General features: G+C 41.5%; 1 protein-coding gene across 3 annotated transcripts in view; it reads right to left on the bottom strand.

The window, feature by feature from the left end:
• Positions 1-17,098, bottom strand: part of ETS1 (ETS proto-oncogene 1, transcription factor) — a 127,827-nt gene extending 110,729 nt beyond the window's left edge. For all 3 annotated transcript variants that reach the window (XM_082476276.1, XM_082476280.1, XM_082476277.1), the window contains exons 1-2: positions 17,001-17,098; positions 3,485-3,567 (exon numbers count right to left, since the gene is read on the bottom strand). In XM_082476276.1, coding sequence (XP_082332402.1) covers positions 3,485-3,553 — 69 coding nt within the window. In that variant the 5' untranslated portion in view covers positions 3,554-3,567; positions 17,001-17,098. The remainder of the gene's footprint in view (positions 1-3,484; positions 3,568-17,000) is intronic.
• Between the last annotated feature and the right edge of the window lie 7,328 nt (positions 17,099-24,426).

The following is a 24,426-nucleotide window of genomic DNA, read 5'->3' as shown; positions in this document are numbered from 1 at the left end:
AGAGGCTGACCTTACGAGGGAGAGAACTTGTGTCCTGCTTTTGACAAAGGGGTCCCGAGGCAGATACTGTGAGTTCTGTGTACAATGGCCAGTACCCGAAGTATGGGATGAATTTTACAACTGTCGCTGTGATTATTTTAAGGCTTCCCCTGGTACAGCAAATGATCAAATCACACTAATGCTACCTCTAACACACAAATAAGGAATCTGAGATTTAGCAGACTTCAGAGCCTAGAAAATATTCGTGTCCTAGTTTAGAAGATTGTTTCTTGGACAACTAAAGCAGCCTGCTTAGCAGAACCCCTCATAACATGGATATAGTCTCACTTTTTGTTTTCTTTTTAAGATGTCCCTTTCTAACGCAATAATTACGAGTAAATACACACAGTACCACCCCACCCTCAAACCTGATCTTGCGTCTATTCTAGGGCAGGGCTTCTCAACCTCGGCACTACTGACATTTGCGGCTGGACCATTCTTTGCCATGGGGAGCTGTACTGTGCAGTGCAGGATGTTTAACTGCATCCCTGACCTCTACCCTCTGGATGCCAGTAGCTCCCCCGCCCGTCAAGTTTTGACAACCAAAAATATCACCAAATATCCCCTGGGGGCAAAATCAGCCCCAGATTGTAAAGCAATTATACTCCAATAAAGATGTTTAAAAAAATCACCCCCAGATTAAAAACCCACTGTCCTTTTGGTTTTCCTTTCACCCTCAAACTTCCCATGCCTAGGACAGTTTCTCTTCTTGGTGGTCCAGGCCAACTAACCCAGAGACCAGGGCGCCGGGCAGGAGGACTTGAATGATCAGATTAAGCACCACTGGTTGAGCTCCAGACAATGAGGCTCCAACAGAACTGAGAAGACTCAGGTGCCTGGGACGTTAAAGTTCTTGTCTGGGAAAGTCAATGAAACTGTACTCAGTCCTCCGCGAAATCTTAGATTGGGATTGACAGTGTGAGGTTTGCTAGCTTCTCTCATATGCCAATGTCCCAAGGTTATATTCTGTAGACAGTGTAGAAATTCTCTGACTGTTATTACAGCCCAGCCTAAAGTTGGATGGAGGTTGTCTGTAGGAGCTGGCTCATTGAACTTGAGCTTGTACTCATCAATTTTATTTGCTTATTTTTTTTTTTAATTAAAAAGGACGTCGGTGAACAAGTCAGAGGACTTTTCTGCATGTTCTATGGTTCTGAAAGTTTGCCTAACCGGTTCCAGTGATGGAGAAACTGAGGTCCAGAGAGAAGTTATGAGCGGAAGTGCTAGAACAATGACATAGCAGTTCTCCCATATCACTTTCTGCTATTACCCAAGCAACTCTGAAATATGGGAGTGAAAAGGATCCCACGTGCTGATAACGTTTTTCAGGTATGGCTGCTGGGGATGGGGATAAATGGGTTCTTTGTTGTGAAACCAGTGGAAACCATTCAAAAGGCCTTAAAAATATCCAGGGTATTCAGCCAGGGCTGGGGTCTTCAGTTGAAAATACACACTTAAGAGTTGTTCTTGGTTTTTTTCTAAATCTCATACAATTTCCAGATGCCCTGTCTAGGATAACTTAATATTATACCTGCAATGTGTATACTTGTAATAAAATTTATTTCAGTGCCTAAAATAAAATAAATACAAATTCGCATGGCATCGCTTTTTCCGACAGGTTATTAAACTTGTTTAATTGGATTACAATATGGGCAAAAAGAATTAACGTAGGCTGGCTTTTTTTTTTTTTTTTAATTCCTGTCCTGCCCCTAGGTTCATCAGAATCATTGTTTTTAGATTCCATATATATGTGTTAGCATACAGTATTTGTTTTTCTCTTTCTGACTGACTTCACTCTGTAGGACAGACTCTAGGTCCATCCACCTCACTACAGATAACTCAATTTCGTTTCTTTTCATGGCTGAGTAATATTCCATGGTATATATGTGCCACATCTTCTTTATCCATTCGTCTGTCGATGGACAGCTAGGTTGCTTCCATGTCCTGGCTAGTGTAAATAGAGCTGCAATGAACATTGTGGTACATGACTCTTTTTGAATTATGGTTTTCTCAGGGTATATGCATAGGCTGGCTTTTAAATCTACCTTTCCAAGTCAATGACACATTTTGCCCTGAAATCACAATATCCTTGTTTACTTTAACAAATCTCTACAAAATCACCTTTAAAAAAACTTTAGTGTCATTTGTGCTGACCTTAGATGATAACCTTTGTGTGAGAAGCAGAAGGAGTCTTTCCCTGGCAAGGTCTCCAGCCCTATGGACCTTAGCAAGCCTCTTGGCAATTTCTAAGCAGAAGGGAATAAATTTTGGTCTGGACTTGTGTGTGTGTGTGTTTTACACATATTTCTGAAGTAAATTGTACTCTAAACGTTTTCCTGATTCTAATTTTTTAATAGTGAATGGCGTTTATATGAAAACAGAAGCCACTTAAAAAAGAAGAAATATGTATTACGGAACAGCCAGTGAAGAAAGATGTGTTAATCATTCCTTGAACATAAAATACCTTTTTAAGTAATTATTTTTTCGATGCTACAGAAAATAATTTTCAAACACGTCAGATCTTTTGATATACAATTACAGTGAGAGGTCATGGCAAACTGAAGGGTACCAGTTAAAAATTCTGCAGAACCTCAGACTGGACAAAGCCTGCAGTCAAAAAAGAGCCCTGGTTGACTGGCGTCTATATAGACCCATAAACGTATTTGGCAGAGTTAACAGTAAACTTATCTGTCCATTTCCAGATTAAGTAAAAAACGTTCAACATTTATGATGGCTATCTTTATACAAAAACACACAGAATTTAGAATCAATAGTTAATGATTCAATGCTAATATTAAAAGTTCACTTAACATTGGAATCGATGAATAACAGCATTACGGGATCTCTCACACAGTAAATTTATAAGAAATTTAGCTGAATATGTCTACTGATCAGCACATAGCTTGGGTGAAAGCCTTCTTCCCTAAGAGCAAAAGCCTTTAGTCCAATTTTAAAGTTCCTTTTACCCCTCTCATTCTAGGACTCAGGAATATTTCCTACTAATTTGTTGTCATATTTTATTTCCAGTTTCAAATTCTGTGATTAGAAAGCTTGTATATTTTAGCTTTTATGTATGAGGAGAAAAATAAGTTCAATTATGCTAAGAATAGGTCTAAGGTACCTCAACGTGCGAAAAATCTTCACCAAATGAACTGAGCTGTGAAAAATCACCTGGCTTTAACCGTTACTCGTGTTTGAGTCATATGCTCTGCAACACAAAAATCTTTCTCAGCAAATCCATCAGTCTTGGATGTTTTACTTTATATGGTGATAAAAAGACAGATAATCTCACAATGTAGCCCCTCCAAAAAACTCAGAGCTCATTCCAACTGTGGAGTTGGGTCCCCGGCTGCTTCTGTCTAGGAGAGATCAGAAAGCAGGAACCGAGGGAGGAGAGGGGAGGGCACGGTGGGCAGGGGGAGGGCAGGGAAGGGGGCCCACTTACCACTGCTGCAGGTCGCACCGCTGAGTAGGGGGCGGGGCCACTCACTGCAGACTCCACAAGGTAGCTCATCACGCCGTCAGCACCTGTGTGGGAAAAAGCATTCACTGGGCCACTGGGTGCAGAACATGTGTGGACCAGCAAGCAAAGGAGGGCTCGGAGCAGGTCTCCTTAGGAACCATGGCGTTCACTTCTTTGTGTTACAGAGAAAGAAATTAAAACGTAGAAAAACAAAGTGGCCAACAGAGAGTAAGGCAGACCCCAGACAGAGCCAGTGCCCTGACTGCAAGGTAGCCTGGCTGGTGATGCCTGCTGCAGACAGTAAGCAGTCAGAGCCCAGAAAAAGACCCTTTAGAGGGTTTCTGGGCAGGAATGGGTCTTGTGTGTCTTTTTTAGAAGCATTTCCACTCCTATATCTCCCTCTCTCCACCCCCAACCGGGTCTGGCCCTCCATACGAAGTGTGGCATTTATCAACTGATGAAGGACAGAATAGAGAAAGGATTGGAGAAAAGAGGGATGGAAAACCTCCATCGAGGAGGCATGTCAACCAGGACCCTGAGACAGATAAACAGAGAGAAGACCCGAAAAGGGGAGTGAACATTATCCATCTTGAAAAAAGGAGAAGGGCTAATTAAATGTCTTGTTGAGAGCTACTATCTCCATTCAAAGTCTGAATGACCATCACGTTTGAGGAATGTTCTAGCTGAAGGGACTTTCCAGCTAGCTGTCGGTCATCAGGAAAATCGTTTAAATAGCAAACATTTCTGTTGATCCAAACGCTCTCTAAAGTACACTAGCTCACACACTTTCATAAGTTCAATATTACACACTAAAAAAATGTCTTTCTTGAATGATTTAGAAGATTAAATTCCTAGGTATGTCATTCAGAGGCCAAATTCCTATTGTTAGGGAGTGACATTTGAGTTTCCACTTAGCTACTTTCCACTTTGTATTTGTCTGTCCTTTTCCTTTATTCTTGGGAATAATTAAAGCCACTGACCCCATTTCAAGAAATATAAAGAATACGATATGCCTTATGTTCAATTTACAACTTTGTTCACCATCTTGATACAGCTTGACAGCCAATGAGCGTATATATCTTCTTTCATATGAAATGTATTTAAATAACATAGTTAAGGGACTTCCCTGGTGGTCCAGTGGTTAAGACTCCGTGCTTCTGCTGCAGTGGGCACAGGTTTGATCCCTGGTTGGGGAACTAAGATCCCACATGCCACGCGGCGTGGCCAGGGAGAAAAAAAAAAGCTAGACTTCAAAAATAAATAAATAACATAATTAAAGTTCTGCACTACAAAGTTATACAGACTAAGGGCTACCATCACACAGCAACTAATATCATACAGTTGAGAAGTAAGTTAAAAATCTTCTGAAGACGTAACTTATCCCAGAGCTGTGCTTATTGTTTTTAACTAAAAAGTCACCTTTTTATGATGTCTTTTCTCCCCAAAGTAGAAGCAGTCAAATTAATATTAATTTTAAAAAAGTAAAATAGCTAAGGGTACCTATGTTCATCAAGATGTTGTTTTCTAGTTTTTCAGGGACTTGATTGCCAAAAATGGCCCTTAGGAAGAATTCCCAGGTGGCAAAGCGGAAGAGTAGAAAAAGATCAAAGTCTCTAGTCCAAGGACACTGTTCCCATCTGGAGCCGTGGTCCCCTCTTCAGTGCTTCCTTCTAAAAATAGTGAGCAGCTACCAAGTATCAGACCCTGCGCTGGGTAGAGGGCCTGGAGTAAGAAGAAGCCTACGACAGGTCAGTGTGGACACCGCCCATATATTGTACAGAAGCGTTGCTGCTTTTCGTCTTAAATTCAAATTTTGAAGTCCTAATGAGTCATCATTCACCCATCCACCTGCACTTCACAGTTTTGGATCTACTCAGAGATGAGACTTAAAAGTTGACAACATAGATTGTGTCATACTGAGAACGGCTCAACCAAGATCTGATTCCTTAGGGAAAAGTTGCTCATCCCTCCAGGGACCCACAGGGCAACCTAAACCTTTGGGAAATGTCCAGCTGTGGCAGTGCTGCTTTGTGCAACCCATCCAGCCCTCCAATTTCCTCCAAAAAAGCCCCCCCCGGTCCACTGAGTCATCACAGACCCCAATTATTTATTCAACAGGCACGTCAAAGGCTTCCTTTGCCAGGAACTTGTTAATCATTCAGTAAATAATTACCCCGTGCCTGCTATGTGCCAGGCACTGTTCTGGGTGCTGGAGATACACAGGTAAACAAAGACCCCGGACCTCGTGGACCTTACATTCTATCAGACCTGGGACAAAGCTGAGAAAGACAGATCTCCATCTGCAGGCAGTGGGGAAGACGGGATACCACAGAACTAAAATACAAGGTGATGAGGAGCTTACCAACAATATGGAAAAAACTAAGCAGCCCGTTTTGCCGAAGGCTGGGGAACACAAAACCACGGAAGATTGCACAGTGCGAGGTGTGACCACGTGGCCCTATGAACCCTCCCTAGACTCTCACGAGCAGCAGAAGACCTTTACCCTTCTGAATTCCTGTTACACTTATACCTTTGTAAAAGAAAGCACTTTTGGAATCAGCAGCCTTGTCCTGAAGCCCAGCTCAAAGGCATCAACGTACCTCCTCTTAACAACTCTCCACGTAGCTGGGGAAAAGGTTTAGTGGAAATGTGTTTTCTCTTTCTGATGGACAGAGTGAGTGAGGAACCCCGTGGGCCCACATATGGTCCATCCTGAGCTGGGCTGAATTCTCGAAGCTTCATGCGCTGTGACTGACGCTCCCCTTGGGGAAAAGTCCTTTGCACATGGAGGAAGCAGGAAAGAGGGAGTTGCCAGGGCACTCAAGGGCTCTCATCTCAGGAAATAACTCTGGGACAGAAATGGATGACCGCTTCATTATTTTCTGGAGAAAGAAAAAAAGAACCCGGCCTGTTTCCACTTGTAGATGGTGACACAGACCAGCTGCTGTAGATGTAAACCCTTTCAGAAAAACTGTTTGGGTAAAAAAAAAAAAAGTTTTTTGACATGTTGGTCGAGGAGAATTCCCTCCCACATGACAGCTATTTGGACATCGGCTGGACCGACTTTTTTGTCTTGGCATTATAAACATTTATGCCTAAACACAAAACAACTGTGTGAGTTCAGATTTACTCCCCAGCCTAGCGGCATCCGGAGGCCTGTCTGAATGCAGAAATGGTTTGAACCCTTGGTTACAGAGAGCCGTGAAGAACTGAGTTCATTTCCTTGAATGGGACCAGCAGTGCTAGAGCAGCAGAGTAAAGTTGTCCTCAGTGAGTCTGTGCTTAAGAGGCAGCTGGGCTCCCAGCTGCGGTCCTCCCTGGCCTCCAGGACCCAAGGGGAGCACTGTAGGTCCATTCCTCACCACCCCACTGACCTCTCCACTCCTCTAACTAGGAACTCTGTTGTTTTCTTAGGCACCTGGTGCTATTTCTCACGTCCCTACCCTTCTCCCCTGATCACCTCTGTGAGAAATGCCCCGCTACCCGCCTGCTCCTCAGGACTAACTAACCCCTTCTCCTGAAGCTTTTAGATTCATCTCAGAAGTTTTAGCCACCAGGAAATCCTTCTTGAACTGCTGTTCATCCCAGCCTGGGCTGGCTGTCCCTTCTCTGTGTTCCCCACGTGTGTCTCCATCACTGCGCACAACATACTGTTTTATAAATGCCTGTTCCTACCCGCCTCTCCCACTAAACTCAGAGCTACTTGAAGGCAGACACTATGCCTTTTTCATCTTTGTCTCTCCAGAATGTAAGACAGACTGAGGGGTATCATAGAATTCTTTTTTTTTTTTTTTTTTAATTAGCGAATGAATGAAAGAATGAATGAACAAATAAACTGGTCTCACAAGACTGAAAATGTAAGAGATAGATCAGAAGTAAATGTATTCGATTCTCAAATCAGAGACTCTGAATAGATGGCAGATCTGGATGGAGACTCACGGGAAATAATAGGTTTGTTTCGTGATCCCTTTCTAAGTGAGAACTCTTCCGCTTTATTCACTCGCCATTCAATGTCGCCTCACCCAGAAGCCTTTCAACCACCCCGTGTAAACAACAGCTTCCTGTTCCTGAGCTAACGCTCAGCTGCTTCTTTCTTGTGTCCCCGACTCCTATCCCACTAGAATGTAAGTCCATCGAGGACAAAGTTTAGTGTATTTCTTCACTCCGAATCCCTAGATCCTAGGCCAGTGTTGATAGGCAGCTGGCACTCAAATAACTGTTGAATATGAGAGTGTAAGTTACAAAACTTTTACAAACACCTGAACTCACTTAAGCCCCTTTTTTTACGGGGGTGGGGGGCAGACTCGGGCCAAGCTGAGACTGACACTAGCCCACCAGCCACCTATCCTGTCTATCCTCACCACCCTGGATAAAAATGGGCAAACCGTGCAGAGGGAAAAACAGGTAGCAGTTTGGTTTACGTGGGCATCTCGCATCCAGTAAAGCCTTTGGGACTCTTGGGAGATCTCGATTCTTCCTAAAACACGTGACTGCCTCTGGAGACTCCTGCCCGGAACAAGCTCACGACCCAGGCCAGGATCTACAGGCTGGCACTTCCTTCCATCCAGGTCTCTCCAGGGGCGGGGTGGGTGACACACAGGAGGAAGGGAGGAGGGGGACTTGGAGGGGTGTTTCAGGCCAAGGCAGCAGAAGAGCAGGGAATCCCAGAGACCAGGCTTAGTGGAAGCTGAATCCAGTTCCTATCAACTCTGCCCCTGCTTGGCTGCATGTCTAGGTGATAACTGTGACATCACTTAAGGGTTTTTCATCGGGGTTATATGCTCTTCAAAGAAAGACTATGCCTTTAGATAAACAACCCCATAAACCACACTTCAAAATTTTTTCTTTTGAAAATAATTTTTGCCAAAATATATATACTTATTGAAAAAATTGCAAGAAAAATACAGAAAAGTCTATCATGAATGTCAAAATCACCTGAAATTCTACCATCTGGAGATAATTGTACTAATACTTTATTCAACATTCTGCTGGGTATTTTTTAATGGGTCCATACAAATATACACATGAGCAGAATTTTACCTTCACGATATTATTCTCTACATGCTGTTTTGCGATCTGCTTTGTTCACTGACGTTTGACATGATGTTATGGATAGTTTTCTATGTCAATAAATACAGTCGTACATCCCAAAGTATACAGCTGTCGAGGATTCTATTGTATGCATGCATCATACTTTTCTTAATGAGCCTCTTATTACCGTAAAATTTATTTGTCCCCAATTCCTTGTCATTATAAAAGTTCCTAAAATATTTCCTACTCCCTTTAAACGACAAAAGTGGTATTTTGGGGACAAAGAATATGTACAGTGTACATTCTATATTTGAATACATATTGACAAACTTCCTTCCATAAGAGAGAAGCCAGAATTATAGTGCCACCAACAAACCCTTTGTGATTTAAATTTGACCTTGCCCTCTCATCTTTGTGTTAGCCTATAGGTCAAGAATTATGGCTATAACATATGAAGACTGCACACGGGGAATACAAAAGTGCAATAAAGCTGTCACAGAAAATATAGATGATGCATTTTTTTCCTCTTTGCAAGTTGGACTGGAATGCAGGAGAAAAAGAATTTGGTTTCCAATAGGACTAGCCATTCAAAGGACACTTTCCCCGAATGACAGCACCTTTGCCAAACTAAAGACAACAGTGTCACCCATGTCACTGAGGTAACATCTTTCATGTGCAATGGAAAGAGTTTGAATTTCTTCTTTCCATATGACATGTAAATCTGTTTTTAAAGACTCAGACTGAGTGTTACCTCTTTCAGGGAGCTTTCCCTAAAACTTCTTGTCAGTTAGATAGACATTCTCAGTCCTCCAGCATGGGATTCACTTTCACAAGGTACCAACCAAAGTTCAGAGTACTTCCTGCGTCTCAGTTTCTGCTCCTGCATCATGAGTTGCTAGAGAGTAGGGACCATGTCTCTTTAGCTGGCACATCGTAGACGTGCAATACTCCTGTTGACTAAATGAAGGAAAGACCTGTACGTGAATAGTTAGTATGTGAAGAGTTATGTCTCAGTGCTTGAGTTTATCCAAGACAGTGAAGATATCGCTGGGACAAAAAAAAGGGACATCACCTGTGATGACATGTGTCCGTATGCAACCCCAAGGTTAGATTTCTTTAACGTTAACTGCAAGCAGGGTCATATTTTTCTCTAAACTAACAGACATACCCCATTGATGAGTCTACTGTCTTCCATTATCTTCTTTCTAATTCTCATGAGTAGTCCATCTGTATTTTTCAAATCATTTTAGAAGATCTCTCCCCTGATCTGGCAGTGTAACAAAAGCTACCGAGTCCTGTTCTCCAAGAACTCAAATGTAAGCAGCTTTAGATAGCTGAACAATCCTCACTCCCCCAAGGAAACTCTGTTGTTACCATAAGTAGAAAACAAATTGGTAAACAGAATTGAAGATGGTTTCTCTCTCTCATTCCTAACCCTGTAAGAACCTCATTTCCTTGACTGAGTATTCCAACATGACCATAATAAACATTCCTTCTTACTTCAAGGAGCCGGCACCCACCCATAGAGGCCATGTTCTGATCCATGTGCTATTGGCTTCTGGGTCTTAAACTCAATTCACCAACTCTTTCACTAAGTTCATGAGGCATCAATTCACAGATTAGTGAACATGTCAGTCTTGTTTCTCCCCACCTTTACTGCTAACAATCCCCCAACTCTTACTTGAATAGAGGCTTGAAAATGACTCATATCCATCTCCTATTTCTCTGAAAACTCTCATCTCCTAATTAAGCATAATGCTTTCAGGTTCTGTATGAATTGACATAGCTCAACTAACCTTTCTTAGAATACTAAAAATGGACTCCTGTTATTGTAATATTACGAGTCACTCACTAATATCTCCTGAAAGAGACAAAGAATATAAGATGGTTTTAAACTGCTGAACCATAGCAATCAGGGGATAAGAGTGCCTCGTAGACTACTTTAAGTTTCCTCCTCCTGGAAACAAATCCCTCTTCATCACTGTGCTGGAATGGCACTGTCAACATTGGGCAGAATGGTGTTGTCTGTCATAAACATCAAGGGAATACATTAAAATCTGTCCAGGAATTTTATGAGCACAATGCCAATCCTAGTCTCTGAAACTTCTCAGAAACTAACGCTCTGTTCTTTCTAGTGTGGGAACATCTTCTGGAAAACTAAAGGTAACATTCAAACAGCTGTTTGACAGTAAAAGTGGCCACAGCCTTGTCTTCAAATGCTATTCCTCAAATCCTCTATCGAACCATGAAATTCAGCAAATAACCACCATTGTCCTTCAGATGTCCTCCAGGGCCACGCACATAGTAGGCACTCCATAAATAACTAAATAAAAAATTGGGATTTTTATCCAGCTAGCTGGTATTGAACAGCTGCACAGCCCTGTATTAGGTGCTATGGTAATTCCAAAAGTGACAATAACTCACTTTTCTTCTTTATAGAGTTATTTTTCTAGTTGATGAGATGAGAAAAATGATGACCTCGCTACTCAACAGTGGGGTCCCCGCAGACCAGCAGCGTGGGCAGCACTCGGGAGCCGGTAGAACTACAGAGCTCAGGTTCCACTCCACGTGGTTCATATGCACGTTAAAGTTTGAGAAACGCTGGTGTAGGTAATGTATTATGGGTACATAAAAGATGAAGAAATGACTTACGGAAGGATGCTAAAGGAAAACTTCAAGAGAAGGTGGTGCTGAAATGGGCCTTGAAAAATGGGTAGCTAGAGGTATGCACAAAGATTCAGAAGCGAGAAAACAGTAGATTAGAGAACAGGGAATAATCCCATAAGCAAATAGATTGTGGGGAAAATGGGAGATGAAATTGAAAGATCCTTTAGGGCAGATTACCATACTAAAAGCTTGGGCTTTTGTAGTATAGATATAAAAGCATGATTGCTTGAGTTTTAAATAGTAATAATAATACTAATAGTAAAATTAACAATAATACATTATTAAAATTAAAGTTGTAGTATAAAAAATTGGAATTGTTTTCTTACTAAGAAACTAGAAACAAAAAAGAGTAAGCTGGAGGAATGATGTGAAGCATCTTGGCTTCACAAGGGTGGCTATAGCAGAGGTCATGGTATATGAGATTCTTGGCCACGTTGAACCCAGAGAAGACCTGCAAGCTAAATGTCAACTCTTACCCCATGGTGGTTGCCAAAGAAATCCTTAAGGAGCCTAGAAGTTTAAAGAATTACTTTTCAACTCACAGTGTGTGGAGTTATGTCAGATATAATCTAGAATTTAGATATGGTTCCGGGTCTTAAGAAGCTCTCAACAAAACTGAGAGATGCCATAAATATAGAGATAGCTATTGAGAGAACAATGAACGGTGCCGGGAGAGTTCTAATAATGCCCTTTAACACTGAACTGAAGCACACCAGCTGCCTGAACTCTCTCAAAGCCAGCGAGCAACTTCTTGCACTATGTCTGATGGTCATTTTTCACAGCGAGGTTTCATTTGTTCTGTTGCCCAAACTGTAAGTTTCAAATTTCCCAGCATACTGCTCAACAGCTTCCTGGCATACTTATATAAAGAGGGATTTTGTAAAGTCAATGAATTTGGGAATTGGAAAAATCTCATGAAATCTGCCCATTTTTTTATTTGAATGAACTGAGCCCAGAGAGGTTAAGTTGTTTAGCAGAATGATAAAGAGCTCCAGGTGACAGACTATGCATTGACCAGGAGTTCCTTACTGAGTGTGGGTCATGGGCAAATTTCTTTATCTCACAAAGTCTTAATTTCCTCAACTGTAAAATGGAGATAATGATACCAACCCTTTCAGAATTATTGAGGAGGGTTATATAAAATAAAACCCTTGCATATTACTTTATACATGATTAAATGGTCAATAAATAATGGTTATTATTACTATTATTGTTATTTTATCACAGTGCCTGGCATTAGTAAGCATTGACTAATTAATAGTAATAGTGGCTTTTATTCATTATTATTTTACTGCCCAAAGTGGCAGAGGTTATTTATTCAGATATTAGAGACAGAACCCAGATAGCCTATATCCCTTACCTATTTTTCTAAAAGACTTGCATTTAAATAATCAAAAAAGGATCCCCTTCCATAATCATAGGTTGAGTAGCCTAATCAAGAATTTCACAGGAGAAAAGCACCACAATTTCTATTGAATGGCAGTCTGTTTGTACCATTGTTATGCCTAAAACCAAGAAGTAAGCATTCTTCTTACAGCGAGGAACAAACTCATTGAAAGATTGCATAGCACACATGGGGAAATATTGCAGCTTCCTGAGTTAAACCGATATCTTTTTGATAGAAATGTGAATCTTTTGTGGAGTAACACTTTGGCAACTAGATATAAATATGAGGAAGTCATAAGCTGCAACAGAAAATATTGCGAGAGGTTTTGTTTGTTGGGTTTTGTTTAAATTTGTTTTGTTTTGTTTCTGCTTTTTCTTTAGCACGGTGCTTCCCAAACTGATTTGCATAGGAATCACCTAGGAATCACCTGAGAATCAGGTTACAAGGCAGAGATTGACCCAGCAGGTCTGAGGTACAGCCAGCCTGACGGTCTGCACTTCCAACAGGATACCCGGACATGCTCATTTTGAGTAGCAAGGCGGTGTCTGGACTCACTTGGTTAAATTCATGAGTGGTTATAACAAGAAGGTGTTTGGATGGCAGAGGCCACCGAGGAACAGGCAAGAAGAATCCGGGCCACACGCTGAGCAGAGGTTTGGGTTGATTTTTATCTTAGCTGCAACACAAGCCCAGCCAGGGAGAGTGTGCAGCTCGGCACCCGTGCCCACCTCTCAAGCCACGTGCCAGGTGATGGCTGCATCTGACAAGTCTTCCTGCCTTTCCTAAGAAGCCAGGGTTTGAGTTATTTCACCTCTTATGTCAAGAAACTGGCATCACTGCTCTTCCCCAGCCAAGAGGAAACCTTCTGGATCAAGGGTCACTGGAGTCACCAAAAGGCACTATATTTTTCACAATTTTAAGGGACTTAAATCATTTGGAAATTCTTTGTACTATGTTTTGCAACTCATTATGCACCGAAAATTATTTCAAAATGAAAAGTTAACACCTTTTAAAAATGCACAAAAGACTAAAACCCTGGGAGTTTCTACTTTTCCACATCTCTTGAGAATACAGATTGCATTTCCCTCATTGAGATTATTTTCTTGGCATCTTCACTAAAAGTTTGCTGCTTGACTTCATTCTAGTAAGTACTGTGCAAACTGTCCCCTCTGTTTTCCGGATGCAGCACCAGCACGTGGTCAGCAGGAATATCGAATCTACCCTCTTCTCTGAGAAACAAGATTGATCAAAAAAAATCCTTCCCTCACTGCCCTAGGTAACTTTTTTTTTTCCATCTGCTCTCCCAAAGCATTCACAGACTGCATCACATCACTTAACAATTATCTTTTATTTTTAATCTCTTTTCAGGTAACATCTTGCCTCCTAAAATAAATTATGTTGATTCTTTTTTAAAATGAAACATATATTTCTCCTTCTGCGTCTGTCACAGCGCCCCACGAGGCTGGGCACGAGGGAGAAATTCAATCAATATCTGTCCCATTGAGGGAGAGATTTACTGATCCCGTCAACCTGACCTTGTAGCCTTTCTTCAGGGTCTGTGTCTTTCTAACAATGAATCATTAATCCACAGATTCCCCTTTGGAAAATTGGCCTAAGCCACAGTATTCTCCCAGATAAGCAAACCAACACTTTCAGCAGAAAAATTTAGCCTAAATTTGTGTAAGTGCCTCAAAGCTACTGAGGTTCCTATGAGATATGACTCCAGCCGCAGCTCTGAACTCACATGCCTTTGGTTCTCATCAGGTCCCACCACCAACCAAGTCGTCCATGGTACCAAACCTCGGAGTCCTCATCTGCTACATGCGGATAACAAGACCGCCCACCTCACAGGCTTCATTGTAGATTAAAGAAGGAGCCCATGCAAAGCACCAAAGGCCCTGAAACATACCAAGTGCTCAGTAAACTTTGGGGATGAGTATCCTTCCTTGGGTGGAGTGGAGAAGACCAGGTATTATATCCAGAGAATCATCTAGATTAAAAAGGTTGAGTTCCCTAAAGCTACATTTTCAGTCCAGCAGGGACAAAGGAGATGAAGGGCAAAAGAATGAGTTGTCTTCATACCTAAATTGGCCCAGGATTGAAAGACCTCACAGGATTCCCCTCAAATGCGACTAACTTGCTGTTCACCATATTTATTTTGCTCAAATACTAAGTACATTTTAATTCCCATAAAGAAGGAAAGAGAGAGATAGAGGAGGAGGAGGAGAAGGAGGAAGAAGAGGGAAGGGGGGGGAGGGCAGAAAGGAGGCTCCAGCTCCCTTCTGCTGGTTGATGCAGAACTGGGAGTTTTGAGTGAGCAATTAGAGAAGGAACATTGCTGTGGAAAACAGATCTGATCACCAATCAATAAAACCATGAGGAACAGCGGAACTTGAATTATCAGTAAGAAATCAGGCAAACACTTTGAGGCAATCAGCAAGGGAGATGGCAGTGGCAACTATCTGTTTCCAGAGTATTTGTTTGCCCTCCAACTCACCCTCCCTGGGGACCTGCACCCACACATCCAATTTGTTACAATGTTACTTCAGACTAGCCTTCAACCTTATTGGCACTATTTTTATTCTTCAAAGCTCTATGCTATTTACAACTATTCTCTCATCTTCATGAAATAGGTAGAGTACAAATCATTATTCACATTTCTTTCATTATTCACATTTCAGAGATGAAGAAAATAAAGCACAGTCAGGTCAGATAACTTGTTCTCAGTTCCAAAGCCAATGTCTTAACAGAACCCAAGCACACTCTACTTTCCTGACTCCAAAGCCCGTGCTGGTGCCTTTGAACTCCATTATCATCTGAGGCAGGGAACTGGCCCAGATCCATGCTGTCAACCGGTCTCCAAGGTCACAGCCGACCAGATGTTGAAGCGTTACACTCTGTTACCCACCCTCCCCTAGGCTCTACCCTTGGCCTTCTTGGCACCTCTAACCAACTAGCACCTCGGTGTAAGGAGCCGGTAAGGCAAAGATGCCCTCTCTGTAGTCCGGCCCTCAGCTTCCCACATCCTCAGCGGCAGAACCAGGACGGAAGAGGCTGCCTGGCCGCCTGCACTGTTTGTTTATTCACTACTGAGTTGGCAAGGATGTTGATTTACAATTAGAAGCAGCATGCGTCTTCAAATATTAATATTAATAACTACAATGCAGAACACATGAAAAGGTCTTTTCATCTTCAAAGCACTTTGCAGACATTAACTCATTAGCTCTCCCTCCCCTCCCTTCAGAAACAACAGGTAAGGAAGAATCTCCACAGTGATAGGGGCCACCCAGCGCCCTCCCTGCCCGGCCCACGCCTGCAGAAGCAAAGGGGTTTCTCTTTAGATAAAAAGAAGGCAGGCGGTGCCATCCAGAACCACAGTTGTTGAAAGAGTCAGAGTGCCAGGCATTTTACAGATGAAATGGAGCTATCAGAGTTACCGTTTTAGAACCTGGATTTCCTGTTGTTTAACAAATATCTCTCTTTTCAGTTGCACAGTAATGCTATGAAGTAGGAGGGAAAATGGCCTTGTGATTTAAAAAAAAAAAAAAATCTTACCCAAAAGGTAATAAGGAAAACCTGCAATCGAATGCCTTGATCTTGGTAACCCAGCATCTTCTGAATAGTTCGCCTACATGAAATGCAACTTTAAAAGGGGGTAACAGAGATGTTTTAATAGTAGAGGAAAAGCCTCCAACGAAGTGAGATTGCCAGATATAAAATAACCAATGGAGGAGAGCAGCCATCCACAGCCCCCCTGCTTGTCCATAGTGCTGCCCAAGGGTTCAAGCTCTGTGGTGGAGGTAAAAATTACCCTCCTTGACTTTCAGAATCCCCCTGCCTCAGGTACAGTCCCAAGGTAAAAGTACAGTCCCTTGGAAAACTGTGAGTCACAGGACAGGGAAAAACACCAAAAAGGCTAGTTTGACCTGCAAGACTCAAACCTGTAGCAATTTCTTCAAAATAAGGGCAATTAATTAAGTTACTGAGGTTAAAATAAAAAGTTAAAAAAATTAAAAAGAAAAACAACGGCTCACTAGGAGTGTAAGAGAAAAAAGGAAAGAAATGTCTACATTTAACTACAGCTTTATTTCTTTGGAAGTGCTCCAATATGTGAAGAAAATTCAGTTTCTGACAAGTACTCGGCGAGTGCCTAAAACGTGCGTGCTTTTGCTCTTACACAACAGGGAAAAGAGAGAAAAGGTCTTGATTTCAGACTATTCTAACAAGGTTAGGAAGTATTTTTGAAAATGGTTATTAAACAATTGAATTGAAAATACAGAAAAATGTGAAAAGAGAAAGCCGCTTGTATCCTGAAAGTTCCCATCAGTTTACCGGTTAATTCCACCAAATGAAAAAAAAACGAAAAGGAAAATGGACTGCAAAGTTTTAGGCAGAAACTCACACCCCACTTACCACTTTGCCGGAGAAACTGGGTGAAGAATAGGTCCTGAGTGAGCTTCCCTCAAGGTCTGTGGTCTCTTTCCAACTACCTGCGGGAATCCTCTGCTCCGAGGCTAAAGAGGATGCAGAGACCATAATGTTTCTAATAGAGCTGCCTCCTTAAATTAGGGGGTGTGGTCAAGCCCAGAAAAGCTGGAAAAAAGGCAGTGTTCCACTGGCCCCTGACTCCATGGAGGCAGCCACTAGGACAGGCTCTGTGGTCTAGATGGAAAAGCAAATCATGTTACTGGTTAAGGTAACACCGGATCACACCTTAATTTATATCATTGAGGTGACCCTTCTGTTAAATGTCACTCAACCACCGAAAGTAGCCAGGAGGGAGATGAGCGAAAGAGAATTCCCTCAGTGGGATAACTCGTGTTTCAGCCTTTGCTATTGCTTTAGATTTACCCTCTACTGAATATTTGAATATTCATGACTCACATTTCTTGACCTTCTCCACGGAGCCCTCATTTAACCTAGGTCAGGGGTCAGGAGAGGGCTATAGCGTCAGGGCCAGAAAGACTCAGAGAACAGACTGTCTACCACCCCGTCACCTGCTGCGCTTATCTCTAGGAACCTGGCTTATCTCTAATAACAATAACGTGATGTGAAGTGTGATGTTTCCTAAGGAAAAAATTAATTCTAAGGAAGAATTAACTCTCTCAAAATGAGACCTGGGGATTCTGAAAATTAAGTCTGGCTTTAGGTGATCTCTAAAATAGATTAGTTGTAGTGACTCTGATTCCTACTCCATGGTGCAGGAATAAGAGGGCAGAAATATTCATATATTCCTCATTTAGAGAAAATGTAAACAATGTGAAAATCTTGTTCTAGGTGAAAATATACAGCACTGTATATCCAGATGTTCAGAACCGTGGTAAGACTATTACAGTATAATATCATTTCTCTGAATAGGATTATTTCATTACAGAATTTTTTTTTTTGGAAAGTCAGTATTTGGCTTTGTAATTTAAGGCTTTTATCCTAAAAGTTTCCATTTACTTTGAGCAATGGATGGGAGTTAAAATGTGCCACGGTTGACTCCTTTGCCTTTCTAATGAAGACACAGATGCTCAACTTTGAAAAACTGTGAAAATATAGTAAGTGTCCTTCAGAACGGCATCGTCCTCATCTTTCATTGTACAAAGGCAGCAACGCAGTGAAGATGGTGTCGTCATGAAAACAAGATTTACGGCTCATCTTTTGCCTTCGCACATTAAAAGTCTTAGAGAAAAGGACGAGACAGTGCTATTGGTTCAGTTTTGTTTCATAAATGTCTGTGCCAGGCACTGGGGGAAATGACAAGTCCACACTGGAGTGGGAAGACAGACACAGAAATCAACCATCTCGATCAAGTGTAATACATGCTATGAAAGAATCTGTGAACAGAGCTACGGAAGCTTCAGACTGTCCCCTGCAGCCCGGTCAGCTCCAGCACACCGCCCCGTTTAAAAAGCCCATGGGCAATTAAACCAATCACAACCAATTATAATTGTATTCACTATGTTTGCAAGAGAGTTAAAAAAAAAAAAAAAGCAATGTAGAGAAGACCCGGATTCTTGGCTTACATGGGTGTACGGTGTGATTATTGCAGAGCTCTGGAGTCTGGCATTGTCTACACAGAATTCACATAGACAAAAACCCTTTAGAACCTTAGGGCCAACCTATCATGGTGGCCGAGAGCATAGCTAGAAATCTAAAGAGTGTAAAATAAGCCACACCCCTGCTGAAGATGGCCTAGAGAATGCCCAGGAAAGCGGCAAGTTTTGTTTTAAACAGTATCTTCGAAAGTATAGCATTAGATGAATATCTACACACAAAAGAGTGAAGGGGGACCCTTACCTTACCCCTATACAAAAATTAACTCAAAATGAATCAAAGATCTAAACATAAGAGCTAAAACTATAAAATTCGTAAAAGAAAAAAAAAACATAGATGGAAACTTCATGACATTGGGTTTGACAATGATTTATTGGAATCACACCAACAGCACAGACAAAAAAAGAAATAATAGATAAGTTGGACTTCATCAAAATTAAAAACTTTTGTACATCAAAGAACACTATTAATAAAGTGAAAAGGCAACCCACAGAATGGGAAAAAAATTTCAAATCCCTTACAATAGATTACAGAATATATAAGGACCTCTTACAACTCATAGACAACAACAAATAACTCCATTAAAAAATGAGCAAAAGAAAAAAAATTTTTAATTAAAAAAATAAAATAAAATATCGGGATTTCAAATAGATGGAAAAAAAATGAGCAAAGGACTTGATTAGATATTTCTCCAAAGATATACAAATGATCAATAAGCACATGAAGAGCTCGTCAACATCACTAATCATTAGGGAAGTGCAAATCAAAACCACGATGAAATACCATTTCACACTTATGAGGATGGTGTGTATCAAAAAAGTAATAAAATAAATAACAAGTGTTGGTGACAATGTGGAGAAATTGGAACACTTGTTCATTGCTGATGAGAATGTAAAATAGTGTAGTCACTATGGAAAACAGTAAAATGATTCCTTATAAAATTAAACATAGAATTACCATGGAATCCAGAATCCACTTCTAGGTGTATACCCAAAAGAATTGAAAGCAGGGACTCAAACAGATATTTGTTCATAGCAGGATTATTCACAACAGCCAAAATGTGGAAACAACCCAAATGTCCATCGACAGATGAATGGATAAACAAAATGTGGTCTATACAAGCAATGGAATATTATTCAGCCTTAAAAAGGAATGAAATTCTGATACCTGCTACGACATGGATGAACCTGGAGGGTAACGTGCAAAATGAAATAAGCCAGACGTGAAAGGAAAAATGTTGTATGATTCCACTTATATGAGCCATCTAAAATAATCAAATTCATAAAGACAGAAAATAGAATAGAGGTTACCAGGCTCTGAAGGGAAGGAGGATTGGGGAGTTAGGGTTTAATGGAAACAGAGTTTCAGTTCAGGATGATGAAAAAGTTCTGGATCTGGGTGGTGGTGACAGTTACTTAATGCCTCTGAACTGTACACTTAAAATGGTTAAATGGTTAATTTTAAGTTATGTATATTTTACCAAAGAAAAAATATAAATATGCTGTCCTGAAGGAAATATGTATAGCATTAGGGTTAAGTAGGCCATCCACAGAGAAAAGGCTTTCTCCTCCACGTGAATGGTACAGGGCAAAGGTAAAGGTAAATGATCCTCAAAAGAAGAGGGTATTGGGACTTCCCTGGCTGTCCAGTGGTTAAGACCCCATACTTCCACTGCGGGCGAGGGGTGCAGGGGGTGGGAGCGGGGCACAGGTTCCATCCCTGCTTGGGAAATTAAGATCCCTAATGCCACACAGCCAAAAAAAAAAGCCACCATGTGGCAACAAGACTTGAAATGGCCTCTGTTTAAAAAAAAAAAGGAAAGAAAAAGGTCTGAACTCACAGGAGGAGCACAGGCTCTCCCTCCACCTCACAGAGCCCTCAGCTCTGTCATCCATCAAACAGGGGCTAATAACACCAGCCCAACCTCACGAGGTTGTCGTAATTACTGTATAATTGGATGACTATCGAAACAGTAAACTGGAAAGGCAATATTGGTTGCTCTTTTCCATGCTCTGCAATATTACATTCTATGGAGAAGGACCTCAGTTGAGATGACTCTATAGTTTAAGATCTTCAAGAAAAAAAATTAAAGCCCAGTGACCTCAGGGACATGTATACCTGTGGCTCCCATGTGAAAGATTTATGTTAAAAGAATTGTTTATTCAGAAACAGACTCACAGACATAGAGAGCAGACTTGTGGTTGCCAAGCGGGAGGGAGGTGAGGGGGGATAGACTGGGAGCCTGGGGTTAGCAGACGCAAGCCATTACATATAGATCGGACAAACAATCAGGTCCTACTGCACAGCACAGGGAACTCTAGCCAATCTCCTGGGATAAACCAGAATGGAAAATAAGATGAAAATGTATACTTTTATATTTATGTATAACTGAATCACTTTGCTATACAGCAGAAATTAACACAACGTTGTAAATCAACTATACGTCAATAAAATAATTTTTTTAAAAAAGAATTGTTTACTTACCTGAAAAAAGTATCTTCATAGCCCAGCCTAAAGGATGGTAGTTTCAATATCATTTAGACCCAGTTGGAATAGGGCCTGATTGAATGTAGAATAATTACCACCAAGCTCTTCGCTGTTTTTACTGTGAAGAAATCTTTTTTCTTTTCTCAGCATAGCAAGCTGCATTGCAAGTTAGTATCTCCTAAGAGGAAAAATGTGGAATTGAATTCCCAGAATCTTAGCCTTGCCAGGATGCTCAGCCCTTCCACCATCAGCCTTCCCTCCCTCCCACCCCAACCCCCAAAATGCCCTTCACAACGGTCTACAATGATTCTTTTTTTAAAATTTTATATTGGAGCATAGTTGATTAACAATGTTGTGTTAGTTTCACGTGTACAGCAAAGTGATTCAGTTCTACATATACATGTATCTATTCTTTTTCAAGTACTTTTCCCATTTAGGTTATTACAGAATATTGAGCAGAGTTCCCTATGCTATACTGTTGCTTATCTATTTTAAACATAACCGCGTGCACACGTCATATGCAATGATTCTTTACACCACTTTCAGCGCACAAAAAGAGGTAAGTCTGAACTGAACAATGGCTTTCAGTGTAATGAGAAACAAAACGAAATCTCCCTTTATTGCATTCACATATTATCTCTTCCTTCCTTCCAACTCCCTTGGAAAAAACTTCTGATGCTTCAGAAGCCTCCATGTACACAGGGAAGCAGTACCTAAGCAAATTACAAAAACTGAGTAGGGGTAAAATCCAGATACCTTTACAAATGCAGTCGTCACCAAATATGGAAGAGGCCGCAGACTCTAAGGTGACAGGAAAGCAAAGAGCAGAGAACCTTTAGTCTCTTCGCGCTCCAGCTCTGAAACGTCTCATCCTGCACTTTGTAACGCATCTATCTCCTTTCCATAATCAGAAGCCAAGCCCTTGTCTTGCGCCACAGACGGATCAGCTGCGGCACACGTACGGGTACATGCACATCTGGCCCCCAGGTGTGGGTCCTTCTGTGCGCCAGAGAGTCGGTGGAGAGGCTGGGCTTCTTGGCAAGGTCCTCCCAGCACCCCGCACCCCTGCAGGGTGGGCCACTTCAATAGGGCTCGAACCAGCTTTCTGTTGTTTCCTAGCTCTTGACGAGGTATTTGACATTGGAGCTGGGGGTAGGACCCCAGATGGACATCCTGCAAAGTGGCTTAGATAAAGCTTGTGGAACATATGTCACCATCCTCATACTCTTGGGCCCACCGAGCATCCTTTAGAGTCCATAAATTCACCAAGTTCCAAGCATCCTTTAGATTCCAAATTCACGAAGAGCCAGAGTGGATGGTTGTGTGATATACTACAACCCACTGAAAACCCATCTCTAACCACCTCCTTCTTGGACTCTATTCCTCTCTCTGTATAGTTGTCACTCTGCCCCCGTTCCCTCCTCTGTCAAAATACCTTTACTTTTTCCCTCTGCCAATCGAACTCCTACCAAGTCATTTTTAAAGCTCAGTTTTTAATCACAAAATTAACATGTGGCCCTAGCTTATTCAAACAATACGGAAGAGGTTGAATTAAAAACTGGAACTCACCATCCCTGCCCCCTTTCACCCAATCTCACATGGAAAAGTTAACTATTGTTTACAATTGGATGTGCAGCCGCCTAGACCTTTTTCCTGTATCTTCTCCGTGTATAAAATACACATTATATGTATTTTCCTGCAACTTGCTATCAAACATTTGGCAGTGCATTTACTGGGGTCAACTTTCTATGTTGGCCCCATCTGAGCGACCTCATTCATTTCAGCAACCAAGTCTTAATGCTTCATCGTATCTCATCAGTTCCAGCTCAAGTGTTTTCTCCTGTGTCTCCCGGACACCCCAGCCTTCTCTTCCTGCACTTTTTCATGCAGACATCATCTTGCTCATATGTTGTCACACTGTGCTATGAAAGTGTTCATCTCTCCATCTCTTGTCTTTCCTGCCTTATCTCCTCAACTAGAATGTGATCCTGGAAGGGCAGACATCCCTATACGACATAAAGTGCCTCCTCAGCAAACTCCCTTAACATAACGCACATTCATAAGGACTGAATGAGTATACGAGTGATGGCTTGACAGGTCAAAATATCCTGCAGGATGACATCATTTTTTTGAGATCTGAACGCACAAATCACCTAAGTATTAAGTAGTCATTTCTGGTGGCATGGGAGACTTTTTTTGTTTTATTCTTGTTATATGTCTGTGTTTTCTGATTTTCATACACTGCTCTGTTCCATTCAGGTGAAGGAAAGAAGCACATTTTATTTTTAAATATGTGACTTTATTGGTCTAAGATGACAGGAGAGCACAGTGTGATAGCAGAGACTCTGAGGTTAAATTGCTGCGATTTGAACCCCAGCCCTTCTACTTCTATGTTCCCACGGGCATTTCATTTAAAATTTCTGGTCTTTGTTTTCCCCATAAGTAAAATGAGGACGGTGATACGTACACCTCAGGGTAGTGAGTGCCCAGTACTGAATTCATCGAGGTTGTACTCAATAAATACTAACCATCGTTATCAACGGCAAGGCCAGGGCTAGACCCAAGGCTTCTATTTTCCAGCCCAGTGTCATCCTTCCCACATGCCATGAATCCTCAGAGGAAAGCCCAGAGGCTGATTGTTCCTCCTGGCTGGAGTGCCGGGGTGCTCAGGAGAAAAGAGACTGCTGCAGCACCCAGTAATGCAATGAGGACCTGCCCGAGGAGGGAGGGATCCTCCTGGGTCTCTAGAAGGACAGCGGCAGCTGGGTCTTAGTGGGTCACACCAAGTAACACGGACCACGTTAATTTTTCCCTTTGAAACTGTGTACCGATTACAGATCAAGCCCAGTCTTGGAGTCAGGCCCACCTTCCCAGGACTACAACAGGGTTACTCTTTGAAGCTTCCAACCATGTTTTCTAGTCCTGATTTAGAAGGCAAACCAATTTCTTTTTTTTTTTTTTTTTATTGAATGAAAGATTCCTTGAATTCTATAGCGCTTTACAATTTTCAAAAGTTTCACACACAGGATTTCATATAATCCCATAATAACGCTAACATACTAATTTGAAAAGATACGTGCACCCCAATGTTCATAGCACTATTTACAATAGCCAAGGTATGCAAGCAACTTAAGCGTCCATCAACAAATGAATGGATAAAGAAGCCGTGGTATATACTAACGATGGAATACTACTCAGCCATAAAAAAGAATGAAATTTTAGCAACATGGATGAACTTGGAGGGCATTAAGCTCAGAATTAAGTCAGACAGTGATAGACAAACACTGTCTGATATCACATGTGTGGAATC

The sequence above is a fragment of the Balaenoptera physalus genome, assembly GCF_965194825.1.
Source record: "Balaenoptera physalus genome assembly, chromosome: 10".
NCBI lineage: Eukaryota > Metazoa > Chordata > Mammalia > Artiodactyla > Balaenopteridae > Balaenoptera > Balaenoptera physalus.
This window is presented reverse-complemented; position numbering and strand designations above follow the sequence as displayed.